Raw genomic sequence first — 20,971 nt, forward strand, 5'->3', positions numbered from 1 at the left:
CCTGCAGGAGCCTCGCCTAAGCACGCCAGCTGTCAGGTGCAGGTGAGCATGTGGATGAGGAAACTATATCGAAAGGACGAGATATCACACAAGTATCTGCTGACCAGGACTGTACACACCCAGGCATCCGCCACAGCCGCCCCAACTGGGGCCTGCGAGGCCCTACCGTAGTCGCCATCAGCCTGGGAGCTCCCCCACGGAACTGCCGCCCGCTGGGCGGAGCCTCCACGCACACCTGTCACACCAGGGCTGGGGACCTGCTCCCGCTCCTCCGGGGAGCGGGATCAACCATCGACCAACAGAGGCGGGTTCCCCAGAGGACCGCACAGCATGGGGGCTCCCGGTAGTGACTGCTCCCACGGCCCGCGAGGTCCTGGAGCCCTCAGACCAACCACCGATGGAAGCGGTTTCCCCGCGGCCCACGGTTGGTCGCGTGCACACCGTCCACTCCTTCGGGGAAGCAGAAGCAGAAACAGAGGGGCGGGATGGGGGCCAACAGGAGGAAGCGCTCAGGGCTAGGCTGGCAAGGAGCCTACGCTCTGGCCGCCCTCTTGCTCTGGCTGCGCCTCCCACCGCTGCGCGCCCAGGTCACCCCGTCCAATAGGAAGAGCCAGAACTTGGATGACGGTGAGTGGGCAGGGGCTGGGGCTGCCATGGACAGACAGGGCGTCCAGGGACACCTGCCTCTGTCGCTCCTCTCCTCCTCCACCCTACAATATCAACCAGGATGAGCCCAGCCACGCCACGTGTGGCTGTAGCTGCACTGGGAGGTAGGTGACTAGAAAGATGGCTGAAGCAACTTTGCCTCAACCTCCTCTGCCTTAACCCCACCACCACCTCTAAAGCTCCTGAGTGCCCTTCCAGTTGAGTCTGAAAACTCAGGCCAAAGGCTGAGGTTGTTTCTGCACCCGCCCACGGGAACCTCACCTCCTCTTCCTGGGAATGGGGACCCGCCAGGGAGAGTGACTGCCCCCCGCCCTCAGTCTCACTAGAACTCCAGCTGGCTGAGGGCACGCAGTAATCCCACTTCTGTCCTCCCTTCAAGTCCTGCCGTAAACCCAGGGCTGTGCCCCTGCAGGGAGGTAAAGGCACAGAAAACCCTGGCCCCACGCCTCCCCTGGGGTGGACTTCTGCACGGTGGGGCCATCACCCCTGAGAGGGGGCCTTGGGCTGCTGTGCGCCCTGCCACCTGGCCACCCAGGCAGTGCATTGTCACATGGGCCGTGTCACTTCAGCCTGAGCCTTGTATGTTCCCCACCTGGGAAGAGAGCCCAGGGGTTGGGGGTGGGGGAGCCCCCTGGGTGCTGTGATGGAGACATCTGGGGACAACAAGGGCTAGCATCTCAGAAGCAGGGACCTCAGGGCTGGCATTGTCCCCACAGTATGCGGGAGGACTGGCAAAACCGGGAAGATCTTTGGTGGTCAGAAGGCAGAACCAGAATGGTGGCCATGGCAGGCCAGTCTACTTTTTAAAGGCCAGCACATCTGTGGAGCTGCCCTCATCGCCAGCAACTGGGTAGTCTCTGCCGCTCACTGCTTCCAAAGGTGCGTCTCCCCTCCTTGGGACCAGCCGCTGCTGGGAAGGGTGGCAGGAGAGAGAGAAGCACCAGGGGGCAGGAAGCAAGGAGTAGTAGGGGCTATGGCCTTGTCCTTGCTGGTTTTCTCTGGGATATTGTGCTGCTAGCTGATGTCCTGGTCTGTGCTGCTGCCCGAGTGAGGGGTGAAGCCAATGGGCTCTGTCCTGGGGATGTCCTGGCTGGACTGGTTCAATTCTCACATGTGCCCTGGATTCACTCCGTACCCAGAGTGGGAAACACATCAGCCTCCAACACCGGAAGCCAGAGCACTGGGCACAGCTGGCTTTTGGACACCATGTAGGTTCTGTTCATTGATTCAGCACCCACCTGTGCCAGGTCCCATGTAAGGCTGACAGTGAGGAGGAAGAGGGCGGGGTGTAGAGATACAAGACCCATCTGAAGCTTCTCATCCAACCAGGAAAGCAAGGCCAAAGCCTCACCATCTTGGTGATCTGGGAAAGGCCAGGAGTCCAATCAGAGCCAGGGCTTAAAGCTAGAAAGGCCCTGGGGGAACAGGATTTGGCCATGCGGAGTCCGAGTTGGGGTGCTGCACCAGCAGTGGCTCAGGGCCCAGGAACAAGGAGAAGCACCCTTCCATCTGTCCCACAAACACCTAGGGGGTGCCTGGCCCCAGGTGGGGGCAGCCTTCAGAACAGCTGAGGAGAGAGGACCTGGGAAGTGGGGGAAGCAGCATGCTGGCCCCTGGGGGGCTTTAAGGACTGCACAGGGCTGGGAGCGAGCCAAGGCTGTGCTCCTCCAAGAAGAAGGGTGCAGTCGGACACCCCCAGAGGTCTCTTTCTGGCAACAAGAATGGCTGTGGCTTAGATCTGGGGCTCACTGGGAGAGGCAGCATGGAGAAAGTGTCCCTCCCTGGACAGACGTCCTGGGCTGTCCCATCCGAGGGAGGGAGGAGACTGAGCCCCTGGGATGGGACTGTGCTCTGACTGGAAGTAGGGAGGGCAGCGAGGGTGCAGGTGCCAGCCCAGAACTCAGAGGGGCACTCTTTCAACAGGTCCAAAACCCCAGGGGACTACCGCATCCTGCTAGGGTACAACCAGCTGAGTAATCCCACCAGCTTCAGCCGGCAGATGACCGTGAACAAGCTCTTCATCCACAAGGACTATGATAAGTTTCACCGCTTTGGGAGCGACATTGCCCTCTTGCAACTGCACTTGCAGGCGGACTTCAACTCTCACGTGCTCCCCGCCTGCGTCCCGAAGGCCAACTTATCGCTCCACGTTGATACCGTCTGCTGGATCAGTGGCTGGGGGATGCTCACGGAGGATGGTGAGCAGCTCAGGGTAGGCACTGAGGGACAGGGGGAGGGCCATCACCGTGGACTCTCCCAGTCCTCCTCAAACCCCATGAGACCTTCAGCCCAGGAACCAGAAAGTCCATGCCACATCCAGCTCCCAAAATCAGGAAGGTGGGCTCTGAGATATTCAAGATTCCAGGGCTCTGCACATTGTGGGTTCTGCACGGACCCCTCATTACTCCACTAACAGTGCAATATAATGACTGTTTGCAGAGCAGTGGCACTGTCGCTTCGGTAAAAGAAGCTTGGAGATGAAACAGACGACTGAAGAGGATGGTACAGGCTCTGCCAACACTGCATCACTGTATACAAGGCACTTGTATAATGCACCACTGAATACAATGTGTAGAGTTGGCATCTGCGGGAGTCACGGACCCTCTCTATGGAGAGAAAGAAATGTTAGGCGAAGATTTTCACACAGGGGCGAATGCTGGTGATGGAGTAAAATATACTGGTGAATGACTCCAGAGTAGGATGCAACATTGGCATGACCAGGACAGTCTTGATGTGGTAGAAGATTCCAGTGAATAATTTCAAAGCAGGAATTTCTTTGATTTGTGGGCCAGAGTCAGACACCCAGTGTTGGTCACACTGCCCAGTCACTAGAACAGCTGGTCCTTCTACATTTCCAAAGACACCCTCCCGAGAGGGCCCCTCACCAAGAACCACCAGCAGAGCAAGGATTCTCCAAGGCACGGCACACTGCAGGAGCTGGCACTCCCAGGGAAGTCGTGGGCAGGGAAGCCACCAGGGCAGGGAGCAGCTGACAGCAAGGAGACACTGGGCCTGCCGTTCCTTCTCTGTGCATGCCCTCCCCCGGCCAAGGCTGCACCCAGAGCTGGGGTCTGCCCCACACAACAGCCCTGTGAAACTCGCACACAGCCAGTGCCGCACAGGTGTGAGCCATCGCTGTGACACTGTGCTCCACCGGGGGACCCAGGCCAGATCGGGGGTGGCCTCTGGAAACAGGATCGCAGTGTCCACAGATCACTTGTTCCTAGGCAGGGCAGTCATGTCTGTCATGCTACCCAGCCCGCCTGGCACCCGTCAGCTCTGCCTCTGCTCCAGCCAGCGCAGGTGGCCCAGCATCTGTGTCCCTGACCTGGACTCAGAGTAGACAGTCCTGTGTGCTGGAGTGGGTGCCTTCCACTGTCAGGCAGGTGCCAGAGGGAGAAGTAGGTGTCAGAGGGAGAAGCAGGTGTCCCAGAGAGAAGTGGGTATCAGGGAGAAGCAGATGTCACAGAGCAAAGCAGGTGGCAGAGGCAGAAGCTGATGTCAAGAGAAGAGGTGTTATAGGGAGAGGCGTCGCTGGCTGCTCTCACATCTGTGCTCTCCCCACTCCCGCAGCATTCCTACCACGGCCCTTCCAGCTGCAGCAGGCTAAGCTCTTCATCATGGAAAATGACTTGTGTGACTCCTTTTTCACACCACCACCTGACGTCGACCCATCCGAAGTTGCTCGCGTACATGAAGAGATGATATGTGCTGCGGACTTCCGCAATCCTCCGTCCATCTGCCGAGTAAGTGGGGCTGGCTCGCGGTCTGGGGCAAAGCTTGGCCACCCTCTGCTCCTGGGCCTTATCCCCTCCCTCTGGGTCTTCTCTGGACCCTGTGTACATCTGCCTGAGCCCACCCCATGGGAGGTGGCAGATGCCAAGAGAGAATCTCTTTAAGGACACCCATCCATCCCACCCTGTTTCTTTAGGAAAAGGTTGTCAAAGCGTGCCATATGCACAGAAAAGCATAGTTTCCAAGTGTTCTGTGTGCTGGATGTCAGGGGTTAACATGCTCCTGAACACAGCATCTGAGGGTCCCATTCATGCCCATGTCCTCTCAGTCACCCCCCCAAACAGCCCTGCCTAGGCTTCTGAAGCCCCGTGCCCAGCACTCTGCAAGTAGCACCATCATGAACACCCTAGTGGGTGTGTGTTAGTGCCCATGAATTACCTTTGGGATCACAGTCACCCTGGCAGCTCAGACCTCCCATGCTGGGAGATGTCCACTTGTTCATCTCTCATACAGCACCCAAGCATCTCCTTGACTTGATCCTACCAGTTTGCACTCCCATCCTCAGCGAGTGAGGGCTTGGGTTGTTCTGTGTCACCACCACCCCCCACTCAGGTTATCTGCAATTTTTTGTTTTCACTACGGGGTGTGGTTTCCAGTTTGCTTTGGTCTGGTGACTCGTGAGGACAAGCACTTGTGTTTATTACCTTTTTCAGAAAAAGCTTCCATGCATAGTATTCTGTCTCAAACCATGGGGCTGTGTGTCTTCCATCTTGAATCTGAAGAGCTCATTATAGATTGTGGACGTGAGCCCATTATTGGATATACGTATCACAGACATCTCCCCAGTCCATTCTGTGTAATCTTTCCATCTCATGGTAGAGAAATGCAGGCCCAGGGAGCAAGTGAGCAAGGCCATGGTCAAGCTTAGACAGGACTTGGCCTCCCTGGGGGCTGTGTCCCCTCCTCCAGGCAGCCTCCTGCATCCACCTCTCCCTTGCTTACGCCTTGGCCCTTGCTGCTCCTCTCTCTTTGCACAGCTTAGAGATGTACTATCCCTGCTCCCCACAACTCTGCACTAATGCTGGTTCTCCATCTGCTCCGCCAGCAGAGCTCGGCCAGCCTTCCAATCTTTCTTCCTTCTTTTTCGTGTTCTTCCCTGGCTCCATCAGGCCGGACACAGTGCCCCCTACAGGCAATGTGTGTGCTCTTTGCTGCATCTTTTGCTTTGGGCCCTCTTTCTCACTTGCCTTGCATTTGTGTCTTACAGAAAGGTTCAGAGATGCCACAACTCACACACATCCTGAGTGTTCACTGTTTCCTGCCAGCTACTGCCACCCCTTCTGCAGCAGTCACATGCTGGCCGCTGGCTCGGCCCCATCAGTGCCTGCACACCCTTTTGGAATCTATGTCAGGTCCCCTGGCTCCCTGCTACAGATCTCTGTACACTATTCCTCTGCTGGCTGCAAAAAAAAAGCCCACTCCTCCCTCAGGGATGGTCTCCGATGGCACAGGTCCAGCACCCTCTCTGGGGCACTCTGTGCCCTTTAGGCCTCTGTCTCACATATCATCTGCTGGCTGTGTCCACCTGGACGTCACTCCCTGCAGGCGGAAGCTGCTCAGTGGTGTTAAGACATGGCTGCCTTGTTGTGCTTGCTCAGGCCCCACTGTTGTCATGAGATGTCATGAGTCTTTCACCACAGTGGCCGACACCTTCCTACCTCCCGCCCAGCCATACCTGTGGTTCCACACCTCTTCTGGGGGGCCTACCCAGCTCCCACCCCCAAGCAGCACCTCCTCGCCCTCCTCACATCTAACAGCCGGGCACTTTCCAAAGAAGTTCAAATAGGAGGCCGGCGCCGCGGCTCACTAGGCTAATCCTCCGCCTAGCGGCGCCGGCACACCGGGTTCTAGTCCCGGTCGGGGCGCCGGATTCTGTCCCGGTTGCCCCTCTTCCAGGCCAGCCCTCTGCTGTGGCTAGGGAGTGCAGTGGAGGATGGCCCAGGTGCTTGGGCCCTGCACCCCATGGGAGACCAGGAAAAGCACCTGGCTCCTGGCTCCTGCCATCGGATCAGCGCGGTGCGCCGGCCGCAGCGCGCCAGCCGCGGCGGCCATTGGAGGGTGAACCAACGGCAAAGGAAGACCTTTCTCTCTGTCTCTCTCTCTCACTGTCCACTCTGCCTGTCAAAAATTTAAAAAAAAAAAAAAAAAAAAAAAAGTTCAAATAGGGAGTTGAGGAAAACACTGGAGTCCTTGTTAGGTCACCAGCAAAGGCACAGGTTGGGTTACAAGGCTGGGTATGGAATCAGCTGGGCCTCAGAGCTGTGCCTTCTTCCTGTGTGTGTGTGTGGGCAGGGGAGGGGCAGTGTAGGGAGACTGGAACAGCCCTCCTGCTACTCGGGGCTCCCCTGTGTGTCCTCGTAGGTCGGTAACTGCCAGCTTGCAGGAGCTTCGTGGGTTGGGGCTCTCAGGTCTGCCCTCTGTGTGGTGGCCAGGGGGTTGTCCTCACTCAGGTGGTTTTGATGTCAACCTGCATAGAAGAAAGAGAGACGTGGAGCCATCTTGAGACCCACACGCCCTAGTAGAGCAGGGCCACAGCAATGCACACAGCTTGCTGCTTCCATCCCCGCTAACCCTGCACTTTCTGCTCAGGGAGACTCTGGGGGCCCCTTGGTCTGCTTCTTGAACTCCGCCTGGTACCTGATTGGGGTGACCAGCTGGAGCGCTCCGTGCTTCCCACCCATCGGCCCCAGCGTCTTCTCCAAAATCTCCTACTTCCACGACTGGATCAAGGACAACCAGGCAAAAACACCCAATGCTGACCCTGCTACGGCCCCGGCAGAGGAAAAGGCCCCTGCGCTGACAAGCATGAATCCCAACAAGGGCACTGTCCCCAAGCCCAGGGTCTTCCTGGTCCTGCTGTCGTCTGCAACTCTGCTGCTGCTGATTGTCCTGCAGAGTCGGTGACGGACCCGTCCCAGCCGCCCCGGAGCCCCCACGCAGAGCGCTGCACCTCCGCACATGGTTCCATCTCGGGTTCTTCCATCCATCTGAAGCCACCCAAAGTAAACCAACTCAAGAAGCTTCTCTCACTCGCGTTTCTGAGCCTTCTGTGTCAGTGCCTGGGCCCCCCTGCAGGAGAGGGCTCAGGGCCAGCCAAGCCCCAGCCGGGCCGCTCCACGGGAAGGCAGAGTCAGTGTAGCACAGACACGGGCACCCTGACGTCCCCAAGTCCCAGGGAGGTATTGCTTCTCGCTGCTGAGCTGCCCAGGGGCTAGCCAGCCCATGGTGCGCAGGAGGCCACGAGTCAGTTCACCCCCCGCCCCGCCCCGAGCTTCCCAGCAGGTGCACACGTTCTGTCTCAGGCCCCTGGTGTGGAACTGCCCCTCCGAGGCCCTGCAGCACCTCTCCTCCAAAGGGGGGGCAGGCTAAGCAGCCCGAGAGGAGCAGCCGTGTGAAATGGAGCTCGCTCACCCCGTCCCCACACCTGTCTGGTTGGCTCTCAGCAGGGTGTGCACTGTGCTTCCCCACATGGAACTGAGTTCCGGGCAGATCTGGGAAACTCAGTGCCCCGCCTGCAATCCATCAGGTCAGCTTCAGGAGCGTCCTCGTGTTTCTGTGGGATCATGAGGCCGAGGCCTGCAGGCAGTGTGTGCTCCACTGCCTTCTCACTGCAGAAGGCTCTTGGGGATTGGTGGTTTCCTCCTGCTGTGCCCAGGGCTGAGTCTGTTCCCTGTGGATTTCACCAGGTCAGTGTGAATGGACTCCTATGTCACAGATAAGGAAAGTGGAGCACAGAGGGGGGAGGGGTGGGGAGAAGGCCACAGCTGCAGAGAGAGCAGGTGCTCACCTGAGCCACAGCCCTCACCCTGCTGCCCCAGTGCCCCCCACCAGCTACAGTGCAGACAAAGCCAGGTGTCCCAGCTGCCTGGGAGCCTGACCCCGCCCCTCCCTTCCCACCCTGCTCTTTCCCCTTAGCTCCTGGGAAGTGTCTGCCTGCCAGACTCTTGCTCCTGAGGGAGACAAGCCCCTACCCCAGAGGGACAAACTAGAGTCAGCTCAGACTGTGTGGTGACTGCCGAGTGTCCCACATGGACTCAAGTGAGAAGGGTGAGTCTCTCTCATACATACACACACAGAGAGACATGCACACACACATGCACACTGCGTCACCATGGCTGGGTCTGCCCCATGTGCTCTGGGAGGGAGTTGAGTATGCTCAGCGCCCTCCTGCCTGGCCCCATCTCATGAGCCGCACCTGGTCCAAGGGTGACCAGGCTCACAGCCCCGTAGTCCTAGTTCCTAGCAATAAGACTGTGGAACCAGCTTCCCATATGGGCACTGGTTCAAGTCCCAGCTGCTCTACTTCCCATCCAGCTCCCTGCTAAGGCACCTGGGAAAGCAGTGGAAGATGGCCCAAGGGCTTAAGCCCCTGCACCCACTTACGTGGCCCAGAGGAAGCTCCTGGCTCATGGCTTCGGATTGGCTCAGCTCTGCTCATTGAGGCTGTTTGGGGAGTGAACCAATAGATCTGTCTGTCTATCTATCTATCTATCTATCTAATCTATCATCTCTTCCTCTTTGTCTCTGCATTTCAAATAAATAAATCTTAAAATTCAATGCAAAAGTGTTTCATGGATCTAAATGTGAAAGCAAAAGCCATCTTTCCCAGGGCATATGGAGTCCCTGTGGCTGTGTCCCCCAGAGGAGTTACTCACAGTGGCATCAGGTGGAGGCTCAGGGTTCCAGGCAGTGGCAGCAGGCAAGGCAGTGATGGCTGAGACTCCCGCGGCAGGGGCTCCCACAGGCAGCCGGCAGCCAGGTGGTGGAAGATCGAAACAGGGGCTCCTGGTCTCCTGGCAGCAGTAGAGTGTCCCTCAGCAACTGGCACCGTCACCTGACCAGTCAGCAAGAGGAAAGTCCAGCCCCTGGACTCTCTCTCTCAGGCTGGGGTGTGAGCCTATGTGGCAGTGGGGAGCACAGGGAACTGACCCAGCAACCACTGGGTGCAGGCATCTAGTGCCCATTGTTTCATCCTCGGGAACCCTGCTGACAAAGAGAAGACACGGGTGGCATGGGGGTGATGGGTTTCCCCAGGGCTACCTGGTAAACAGGTGGCAGAGCAAAGGTGGATCTCACTTTGAGTCCTGTGTTGCTTCCACTTCACTTCCATCTGTTTCCTGCCTCCTCGTCTCTCCTCTGCATTCCTGGGTGGTGATGGTACTGGCCCCATCATCATCATCATCACCATGTCCTTCAGCATCTCTGTCGGCACATCTATGTCTTCATCATTACTGCCACCGTGCCTTCATCACCACCGTCATCACCTCATCCAGATCTCATCATCATCCTCACTGCCATCATCCTCCTCACTGTCGTTATCTTCTTCACCAACATCGTCATCTCCCAGTTGTCATCCTCATCACCTTTGTTCTTCATCACCAGCATCCTCCTCCTCCTCACCATCATCGCCAAACTCCTGCTCCTCTCTTCATCATTATCCTCTTCTCACTACCATCACAATCCCTGTCATAATTATTCTGTCATCACTGTCAGCAACAGCTGCAGCACGTTCATCTACACCACCACCACCATCATTCTCACTGTTTGCAACTCCTCATCCTCATCAATACCCACCAGCATCACTGTCATGAACACATCATGATTCTTATTCATAATCAGCAGCAGCAATGTCAACATTATCATCTTCACCATGCTCATCACCACAACCCCAGATCTCATCATCACCATTCCCGTCACGACAATCACCAGATCTCATCATCACCATTCCCACCACCACAACCCCCAGATCTCATCATCACCATTCCCACCACCACGACCCCCAGATCTCATCATCACCATTCCCACCACCACGACCCCCAGATCTCATCATCACCATTCCCATCACCACAACCCCCAGATCTCATCATCACCATTCCCATCACCACGACCCCCAGATCTCATCATCACCATTCCCATCACCACAACCCCAGATCTCGTCATCACCATTCCCATCACCACGACCCCAGATCTCATCACCATTCCCACCACCACAACCCCCAGATCTCATCACCATTCCCATCACCACAACCCCCAGATCTCATCACCATTCCCATCACCACAACCCCCAGATCTCATCACTATTCCCATCACCACAATCACCGGATCTCATCACCATAATCACCAGATCCACCATCATCATCCTGATCCTCCTCACCAACAGCATCATCACCATCACCATCATCACCACTATCACTATCATCATCATGTCGCCACCATCATCTTCATCACCAGCATGTCGCCCTCTCCCAGAACACCTTCAGATGCAGCCCAGATAATGGACAGCAGACTCCCTGCACCCCAGCTTCTCCAAAGCACCTTACTCCCCTGGGACACACCCCCCCCCCACCGAGCCTGTTTTCCTGCACTGTCTCTGTATGAGGCTGCCTTTGTCATCAGACCTACAGTCTCTCCTTTCAAGACAGAACACCTTTCGCTTACCCCTTCATCCAGCCGTGCACACTTGGGTAACTCCCACCTCTTGGCTAATATGAGCAATGCCACCGTGAACGTGTGTGTATACAAACTACCTTCTAGATCCTGCTTTCCATACTCTGCTGTCTATACCCAGAAATGAAATCCCTGGATATTACATAGTTCTGTCTTTAACTGGAGGAACTGCCATTTTTTGAGGAACTGCTATGATTTTGCTTCATTTTAAACTAAATTTTTGTTTAAATTTTTGAATGCTCTCCTTACATTTTTGAAGATACCCCATTTCAAATGCCAAAAGAAAAATACTTTCATTCTTCCCCTTTTTTTCCTTTTTCTTTGCTCTAGCTATACCTGTGGTAATGAGAAGTGAGAACGGGTGTCCCTTTTTACTTTGATGAACACTTTCCTAGTGATGGATACTATGGCTTGGATATGGTTTCTGTGGATTGTCCCCAGGGATTCCTGTTTTGAAGCTCTCTCTCTCTCTCTCGCTCTCGCTCTCTCTCTCCTTTCCTTCCTCATTCTCTCTCATTATCTTGCACTGCCTTTCAAATCAATTTTTAAAAATAGGCTTTTTTTTTTTTTGACAGGCAGAGTGGACAGTGAGAGAGAGAGACAGACAGAGAGAAAGGTCTTCCTTTTGCCGTTGGTTCACCCTCCAATGGCCGCCGCGGCCGGCGCGCTGTGGCTGGCGCACCGCGCTGATGCGAAGGCAGGAGCCAGGTGTTTCTCCTGGTCTCCCATGGGGTGCAGGGCCCAAGCACTTGGGCCATCCTCCACTGCACTCCCTGGCCACAGCAGAGAGCTGGCCTGGAAGAGGGGCAACCGGGACAGAATCCGGCGCCCCGACCAGGACTAGAACCCGGTGTGCCGGCGCCACTAGGTGGAGGATTAGCCTAGTGAGACGTGGCGCCAGCCTTAAAAAATAGGCTTTTAAAAATAGAAATATTGGCAGGCACCACAGCTCACTAGGCTAATCCTCTGCCTGTGGTACCGGCACTCCAGGTTCTAGTTCCGGTTGGGGCACCGGTTCTGTCCCGGTTGCTCCTCTTCCAGTCCAGCTCTCTGCTGTGGCCCAGGAAGGCAGTGGAAGATGGCCCAAGTGCTTGGGCCCTGCACCCGCATGGGAGACCAGGAGGAAGCACCTGGCTCCTGGCTTCGGATCAGCGCAGTGTCGGCTGTAGCAGCCATCTGAGGGGTGAACCAACAGAAGGAAGACCTTTCTCTCTATCTCTCTCTCTCTCACTGTCTAACTCTGCCTGTCACACACACACACACAAAAAAAATAGAAATATTGTCTAGTGCTGTGGCTAAGTAGGTTAAGCCTCTCCCTGTGGTGCGGGCATCCCATATGGGTACCAGTTCATGTCCCTGCTGTTCCTCTTCTATCCAGCTCTCTGCCATGGCCTAGGAAAGCAGTGGAAGTCAGCCTGAGTGGCTTGGGCCCCTGCACCCAAAACAAGCTCCTGGCTCCTGGCTTCAGAGTGGGTCAACTCTGGCCATTGCAGACATTTGAGGAGTGAACAGCGGATGGAAGACCTCTCTCTCTCTCTGTCTCTTCCTCTCTCTGCCTCTGTAAATCTACTTCTCAAATAAATAAATAAAATATTTTTAAAAATAGAAATAAAAATTGTGATGAAGCAGTACTTTTTTTCTCTCTGCCCCGCCTTCTCTGAATGAGAATATTGGTAACTGGCCGGCCTCGTCTGTATCCACTCTGCAGGCACCACCAGAACTGCTCAGAGCTGGAACAACCAAGCATCCAGGCCACCTGATCTGTACCTGCACAATCTCATGATCACAAGGGGCATTGCTGGCGGCATGATGACTCTGCAGGAGACACCAGCATTGGAGACTGAACTGTGATGGACAGAATCCCAGGACCACTCCTGGCGGCCCAGCCCTTGCTAGCCCCGACCTTCGGAGAGTGGGAGGGACCCGTGAGCAGGAGCACTCTTCCTCCCGGGAGTGGGGGAGGCTGCTCGGCCTACAAGGGTGATACTGGACCCTGCGTGAGCCTAAGCACACCAACTCCCGGGGGCAGGTGAGCGTGTGGACGAGGAAAACATATCAAACAGACGAGATATCACGCAAGCATCAATGACCGGGACTGTATGGCCCAGGCACAGCCATAGCCACCCCAACGTCTCCCCCATCAAACACCAAACCCGAGTCCTAGGCGACGGGTGGAGGCCGCGCCCATCAGCCTGGGAGCTCCGAGCGGAGACTGCCACCTGCCGGACAGGGTACACTTGCCTCTCCGCAGCCGGAGACCTCCCGCTCCTCCAGGGCCCTTGGAACAACCACCGACCGACAGAGGCGGTTTCCCAGCGGCCCGCAGTTGACCGCGAGCACGCCCCGCTGACCGACCGCTCCCTCGGTGGGGGGAAGCAGAAGCGGACGGGCGGGATGGGGGCCACCAGGAGGGAAGGCTCAGTGCTAGGCCGGCAAGGAGCCTGCGCACTGGCCGCCCTCCTGCTCTGGCTGCGCCTCCCACCACTGCGCGCCCAGGTCACCCCGTCCAATAGGAACAACGAGAACCTGGCTGATGGTGAGTGGGCAGGGACAGGAGCTGGGGCGATCAGGGACACCCACTTCTCCCTCTGACCTCTGACATTGGCCAGGACGACCTCAGCCAGGCCACGTGTGGCTGTAGCCGCACTGGGAGGTAGATGGCCGGAGGCCCCGTTAAAGGGGACCCAGACTCGCCCTGACCCCCTCTACCCCAAAACACTACTCCCCTCCCCACTCTGAGTGCCCTTCCAAAGTGAATCTGAAAACCTGGCCAAAGGCTCAACTCCTCCTCATGGCAAAGGGGACCCGCCAGGGAGAGTGACTGCCCCCCGCCCTCAGTCTCACTAGAACTCCAGCTGGCTGAGGGCACGCAGTAATCCCACTTCTGTCCTCCCTTCAAGTCCTGCTGTAAACCCAGGGCTGTGCCCCTGCAGGGAGGTAAAGGCACAGAAAACCCTGGCCCCACGCCTCCCCTGGGGTGGACTTCTGCACGGTGGGGCCATCACCCCTGAGAGGGAGCCTTGGGCTGTTGTGTGCCCTGCCACCTGGCCACCCAAGCAGTGCATTGTCACATGGGCCGTGTCACTTCAGCCTGAGCCTTGTATGTTCCCCACCTGGGAAGAGAGCCCAGGGGCTGGGGGAGGGGGAGCCCCCTGAGTGCTGTGATGGAGACATCTGGGGACAACAAGGGCTAGCGTCTCAGAAGCAGGGACCTCAGGGCTGGCATTGTCCCCACAGTATGCGGGAAGAGCAAAGTCACTGGAAAGATCTTTGGTGGCAAGAAGGCAGAACCAGAACGGTGGCCTTGGCAGGCCAGCCTGCTTATGAATGGCCGGCATATCTGTGGAGCTGCCCTCATCGCCAGCACCTGGGTAGTCTCTGCCGCTCACTGCTTCCAAAGGTGCGTCTCCCCTCCTTGGGACCAGCCGCTGCTAGGAAGGGTGGCAGGAGAGAGAGAAGCACCAGGGGGCAGGAAGCAAGGGGTGGCAGGGGCCGCGGCCTTGTCCTCGCTGGTTTGCTCTGGGATATTGTGCAACTGCCGGCCCTTGCCCTAGCGGTCCCCTGAAGCTGAATGCCAAATGCCATCCCTGCTCCCCACCTGGCTCCCATGTCTGTGTCACATCTCTCGGGACAGAAGCTCACTCCTCATCTCTCATCTGAGGACAACCCCACCCCCAGCTTTCCCCCTCACTCTGGGAAGCCTACCTAGATGGGGTGGCTGTGTCCCATATGTGCAGGTGAGGTGTAAATAACTACGTGGAAATTCATCCACTCAAGCTGTTCTCATCAGTGCTGGAATATACACCTGATTTCCTGATTTCCAGTCCACTCTTCTTATACCTGCTAGGCAGCGAAATCCTGTCCGTCTTAGGATGAGCACCGGTGTCCACACCCACCCCCGTCAGCCTCAGTTCCCGCTTGTGGAAATGACAGTGAGGGTGTCATGTGCCTGGCGACACACGTCCCTCTGGCTCCAGGCATGAGGTCAAAGTGCCAGTCCCTGGAGCCCGCCTCCAGGACGCGGAGACCTGCAGTCATGGCCTGCATGGATGGCATCTTGCCTGCTCCAGCCAGAGCTGTCCACCTGTCTCCCAGACACAGCTGCTAGAGGCCCCCAGATGCTGGTCACACACACCCTCCAACACCTGACACATCCGAGCTTTCCTGGGACTCTGCAGGTCTGAGCAACAGTGGTGTCTCCTGCTCCTTCTACAGAATTCTATACCCAGGAACCCCTCTGGGCAACAATGTCACCTCAAGCCAGACAGGGATGGAGCCAATGGGCTGTGTCCTGGGGATGTGGGGCAGGGGGTAGCCAGACTGGATTCACTCCATACCCAGAGTGGGAAACACATCAGCCTCCAACACCGGAAGCCAGAGCACTGGGCACAGCTGGCTTTTGGACACCATGTAGGTTCTGTTCATTGATTCAGCACCCACCCGTGCCAGGCCCCATGTAAGGCTGACAGTGAGGGGGAGGGGATCGGGGTGTAGAGATACAAGACCCATCTGAAGCTTCTCATCCAACCAGGAAAGCAAGGCCGAAGCCTCACCATCTTGGTGATCTGGGAGAGGCCAAGAGTCCAATCAGAGCCAGGGCTTAAAGCTAGAAAGGCCCTGAGGGAACAGGATTTGGCCATGCGGAGTCCGAGTGGGGGTGCTGCACCAGCAGTGGCTCAGGGCCCAGGAACAAGGAGAAGCACCCTTCCATCTGTCCCACAAACACCTAGGGGGTGCCTGGCCCCAGGTGGGGGCAGCCTTCAGAACAGCTGAGGAGAGAGGACCTGGGAAGTGGGGGAAGCAGCATGCTGGCCCCTGGGGGGCTTTAGGGACTGCACAGAGCTGGGAGCGAGCTGAGGCTGTGCTCCTCCAAGAAGAAGGGTGCAGTCGGATACCCCCAGAGGTCTCTTTCTGGCAACAAGAATGGCTGTGGCTTAGATCTGGAGCTCGCTGGGAGAGGCAGCATGGAGAAAGTGTCCCTCCCTGGACAGACGTCCTGGGCTGTCCCATCCGAGGGAGGGAGGAGACTGAGCCCCTGGGATGGGGCCATGCTCTGGGTGGAGAGAAGGAGGTGCAGGTGCAGAGCAAGGGTGCAGGTGTGAGCCCAGAACTCAGAGGAGCACTCCATCAACAGGTCCCAACATCCAGCTGACTACCGCATCCTGCTAGGGTACAACCAGCTGAGTAATCCCGGCAGCTTCAGCCGGCAAATGACCGTGAACAAAGTCATCGTCCACGCCGACTTCAACAAGTTCCATCGCTTTGGGAGCGACATCACCCTGTTACAACTGGATATCCCTGTGGAGTTTAACTCTCACATCCGCCCTGCCTGTCTCCCAGATAACTCAACAGTGCTGCCCATGGATAGCTCTTGCTGGATCAGTGGCTGGGGGATGCTCACGGAGGATGGTGAGCCGCTTGGGGTAGGCAACAAGGGACAGGGGGAGGGCGGTCACCGTGGCCCCTCCCAGTCCTTCTCAAACCTCATGGGACTTTCATCTTGGGGACCAGGAACTCTGCATATCTCCAGTTCTCAGAATCAGGAAGGTGGGCTCTGGATTACAGGGCTCTGTACACTGTGGGCTCTGCATGGACCCCACGGTCCTGCAGAACTTAAGCAAACATAGCTGAGCTTCCCCGGGCTTGGAAGGTACTAGGCCTCAGTAAGGGAATTGTAGCAGCCTGGACAATGGCCTAATCCAAACTGGGCTGTTTATGGAGAACATTTAGCTCTGTGGTGCTCACCGTTCATCCCTGCACTCAAGTAAGACTTTCCCATTCTGCGTAAGTACTGGGTAAGGATGGAGGACCCTCGGCACCTGCAGGAAATCCAAAAAGACTCAGAAAAAAGTTGTATACCATTACTCCATTAACAATGCCATATAATTAGTATTTGCAGAATAGTGGTCCTGCATTAAGTGTAGGAAGCTTGGAGAAGATACAGAGGACAAGGGAGGATGGCACAGGCTCTGCCGATGCTACACCACTGTATGCAAGGTGCTTGAATAGTGCACCACTGTATACAAGGCACTACAGCACCTGCAGAGTCAGTATCTGCGGGAGTCCCCGACCCAACTCCCTCTATGGAGAGAAAGAAATGTTAGCCAAAGATTTTCACACGGGGTGAACACTAGTGAATGACCCCAGAGTAGGATGTAACATCAGCGTGATTGGGAGATGTGGTAGATGATTCCAGCGAATAATTTCAAGGCAGGAATTTATTTATGTACAGGCCAGAGTCAGACACCCAGTGTCAGTCACACTGTCCAGTCAACTAGAACAGCTGACCCTTCAAAAATTTTTTAAAAGATGTATTTATTTATTTCAGAGGTAGAGTTACAGAAAGAGAGGGAAAGACAGAGAGAGAGGTCTTCCATTAACTGGTTCACTCCCCCAAACAGTCATAATGACTAGAGATGGGCTGATCTGAAGCCAGGAGCTTCTTCTGGGTCTCCCATGCAGTGCAGGGGTCCAAGTACTTGGGCCACCTTCCACTGATTTCCCAGGCACATTAGCAGGGAGCTTGATCAAAACTGGAGCAGCCGGGACTTGAAATGGCGCCCACATGGGATGCCAGCACCACAGGCATAAGTTTTAGTCCACTATGCCACCATGCCAACCCCTGGTCTTTCAACATTTCCAAAGACACCCTCCCGAGAGGGCCCCTCACCAAGAACCACCAGCAGGGCAAGGATTCTCCAAGGCACGGCACACTGCAGGAGCTGGCGCTCCCAGGGAAGTCGTGGGCAGGGAAGCCACCAGGGCAGGGAGCAGCTGACAGCAAGGAGACACTGGGCCTGCCGTTCCTTCCCTGTGCATGCCCTCCCCCGGACAAGGCTGTCGACCTGCACCCCTGCAGGGCTGGGGTCTGCCCCACACAACAGCCCTGTGAAACTCGCACACAGCCAGTGCCGCACAGGTGTGAGCCATCGCTGTGACACTGTGCTCCACCGGGGGACCCAGGCCAGATCGGGGGTGGCCTCTGGAAACAGGATCGCAGTGTCCACAGATCACTTGTTCCTAGGCAGGGCAGTCATGTCTGTCATGCTACCCAGCCCACCTGGCACCTGTCAGCTCTGCCTCTGCTCCAGCCAGCGCAGGTGGCCCAGCATCCGTGTCCCTGACCGGGACTCAGAGTAGACAGTCCTGTGCGCTGGAGTGGGTGCCTTCCACTGTCAGGCAGGTGCCAGAGGGAGAAGTAGGTGTCAGAGGGAGAAGTAGGTGTCAGGGGGAGAAGCTGGTGTCAGAGGGAGAAGCCGGTGTCAGAGGGAGAAGCCAGTGTCAGAGAAAAGCAGGGGTCAGAGGTAGAAGCTGGTGTCAGGGAGAAGCAGGTGTCAGGGGGAGAAACAGGTGTCGGGGAGAAGCAGGTGTCAGAGAGAAGCAGGTGTCACAGGGAGAGGCGTCCCTCCAGCTGCTCTCACATCTGTGCTGTCTCCCCACAGTGTTCCTGCCGGCGCCCTTCCAGCTGCAGGAGGCCAAGGTCAGTCTCATAGACAGTGACAGCTGCAGGAGGTTCTTCATACCCCCTCCAGGCACGCCCCCCCATGATGTCTTTAGTGTCAAGGACGACATGATATGCGCCGGGGATACCTGGGACGAGAAGTCCATCTGTCGAGTAAGTGAAGCTGGCGGAACTCGGCCACCTCTGTGCTGGGCCCCCTCCCTCTGTCTCCCCTGGACGCTGCCCCAGCCCTGACCCCCTCCTCTTCCTGAGCCCAGCCTGAGATCCCTTCTGGCAGAAGGCCCAGTGTCTCTGTTTCCTTACAGAAGGTTCCTGGAGCATGGCGTGGGCACTGAAGGGCGGACTTTCCAAGTGTTCTATGTGCTAAATGTTAGGGACCGAAGTCCTTATGAACCCAGCATCTGGAGGGGCTCACTCCTGCCCACATTCTCTCTGTCCCTCTCCCCATACAGCCCTGCTCAGGCTTCCGAAGCCCAGTGCCTTGGTGTGGAGGTTTACGGAGTGCCTACAGCAGGATGCAAGCTTGGCCTGGCTCCTCCGCCATTGCCACATCGTGCGAGTAGCCCATGGGTGTAGTCGGTGCTGTGCATCCCCAGTGCTGTTGACGTTGGAGCATTTCCATGGGAGCTCACTGCAAATAACGTGGCCGTGGGCATGCCGGGGTGTGTGTGTGTTAGTGCCCACAGTCACCCTGGCAGTGCAGATCCATGCTGGGAGACCTGCAGTTGTTCGTCTCTCATACATCACCCAGGCAGCTCCTCAACTCGATCCTACCAATTTGCACTCCCGCCCTCAGTGAGTGAGGGCTCCGGTTGTTCTGTGTCACCACCGCCCCCAACTCAGGTTATCTGAAATTTTAATTATGTGATGTGGTTTCTACTTTGCGTTTCTTTGGAGAATGCTGAGGATAAGTATTTTTCATGTTGATTGCCTTTTTCAGCAACTGTCTATGTTTTTGTTTGTGTAATCTGAAGAGCTCATTATAGATTGTGGACGTTCTCGCCTACCCCCGCCCCGTTCTGTGTAATCGTTCCATCTCATGGTGGAGAAATGCAAGCCCAGGGAGGAAGTGAGCAGCCCGAGAAAGGGAGCAACGCCATGGTCAAGTTGCGAGAGGACTGGGGCCGACACCTTCCCACCTCCTGCCCAGCCACACCTGTTGGCTCCACACCTTTTAGCTGCTGCCTCTGAGCAACACCTCTTCACCTTCCACAGATCTAACAGCCCAGCACTTTCTAAAGCTCAACCAGGAGCTGAGGAAACACTGGAGACCGTGTTAGGTCGCCAGCAAAGGCGCAGGTCGCATACAGTGCTGGGCTGTGGAATTAGCTGAGCCTCCAATCTGGCAACCTACCTGTCCCATAGGAACACAGGCCATGCCGTCTTCCTGGTGGGGTGTGGGGAGGTCGGAGGGTGGCTGTCTGGCTTTTTGGCGCCCCCTGTGTGTTCTCATAGGTCAGTAACTGCCAGGTTACAGGAGCTTCATAGATGGCGGCCCTCAGGCCAGGTCCTCAAGATAATCCTCTCCATGGCCTTTGCACATCTGGTCTTTTGCCATTGCCCCAGGTGTGTTGCCATGCATCCTGTAGACAACAGAGACGCCTGACCTGCCTTGCTGCGCACACACAGGCTTACAGAGCAGGGCCAGGGCCCCTCATGTCTCCTGAGCAATGCATGTCCTTCCCTGTTTCTGTCCCCACGAACCCTGCCCTCTCTTTTCCCAGGGAGATTCCGGCGGGCCCTTGGTCTGCTTCCTAAGGCGCGCCTGGTACCTGGTGGGCGTGACCAGCTGGAGCTGGGACTGCCGCAGTCCCGTCAGCCCCAGCGTCTTCACCAGGATCACCTACTTCGCCAACTGGATCCAAGAGCAACAGCGAGCCACCCCCACACCCGACCCCTCGAAAGCCCCTCCTGAGGAAAAGCCGCCCGTTCTGGTCAACGTTCCTATTCCCGAGGCCGGCACTGTCCCCAAGCCCAGGGTCTTCCTGGTCCTGCTGTCGTCTGCAAGTCTGCTGCTGCTGATTCTCCTGCAGAGTCGGTGACGGGCCTGTCCCAGACGCCCCGGAGCCCCCACGCAGAGCGCTGCACCTCCGCACGTGGTTCCATCTCGGGTTCTTCCATCCATTCGAAGCCACCCAAAGTAAACCAACTCAAGAAGCTTCTCTCACTCGCATTTCTGAGCCTTCTGTGTCAGTGCCTGGGCCCCCCTGCAGGAGAGGGCTCAGGGCCAGCCAAGCCCCAGCCGGGCCACTCCACGGGAAGGCAGAGTCAGTGTAGCACAGACACGGGCACCCTGACGTCCCCAAGTCCCAGGGAGGTATTGCTTCTTGCTGCTGAGCTGGCCAGGGGCTAGCCAGCCCATGGTGCGCAGGAGGCCAGGAGCCAGTTCACCCCCCACCCTGCCCCGAGCTTCCCAGCAGGTGCACACGTTCTGTCTCAGGCCCCTGGTGTGGATCTACCCCTCCGAGGCCCTGCGGCACCTCTCCTCCAAAGGGGGGGCAGGCTGGGCAGCCCGAGAGGAGCAGCAGTGTGAAATGGAGCTCACTGATGGCTGCCTGCATTCATGGATGTGTGTGTCCCTGGGCTGTGCTACAGCTCCTG

At 57.0% G+C, this 20,971-nt stretch overlaps 2 protein-coding genes across 2 annotated transcripts; both read left to right on the forward strand.

Moving 5' to 3' along the window:
• Positions 1-418: 418 nt before the first annotated feature.
• LOC100359291 (serine protease 40) lies at positions 419-7,490 on the forward strand. Its single transcript, XM_002712393.5, has 5 exons — positions 419-627; positions 1,383-1,545; positions 2,590-2,864; positions 4,240-4,412; positions 7,051-7,490. The coding sequence occupies exons 1-5, from the start codon at positions 486-488 to the stop codon at positions 7,363-7,365; spliced, it is 1,068 nt and encodes a 355-aa protein (XP_002712439.2). The 5' UTR covers positions 419-485; the 3' UTR covers positions 7,366-7,490.
• Positions 7,491-12,701: 5,211 nt separating this feature from the next.
• Positions 12,702-20,543, forward strand: LOC100359039 (serine protease 40). Its single transcript, XM_008258454.4, has 5 exons — positions 12,702-13,444; positions 14,146-14,308; positions 16,043-16,317; positions 18,351-18,523; positions 20,095-20,543. Exons 1-5 carry the CDS (start codon positions 12,994-12,996, stop codon positions 20,410-20,412), a joined length of 1,380 nt encoding a protein of 459 aa, XP_008256676.3. The 5' UTR covers positions 12,702-12,993; the 3' UTR covers positions 20,413-20,543.
• Positions 20,544-20,971: the final 428 nt, after the last annotated feature.

This window comes from Oryctolagus cuniculus, chromosome 3 (genome assembly GCF_964237555.1).
Source record: "Oryctolagus cuniculus chromosome 3, mOryCun1.1, whole genome shotgun sequence".
NCBI classification, from domain to species: domain Eukaryota; kingdom Metazoa; phylum Chordata; class Mammalia; order Lagomorpha; family Leporidae; genus Oryctolagus; species Oryctolagus cuniculus.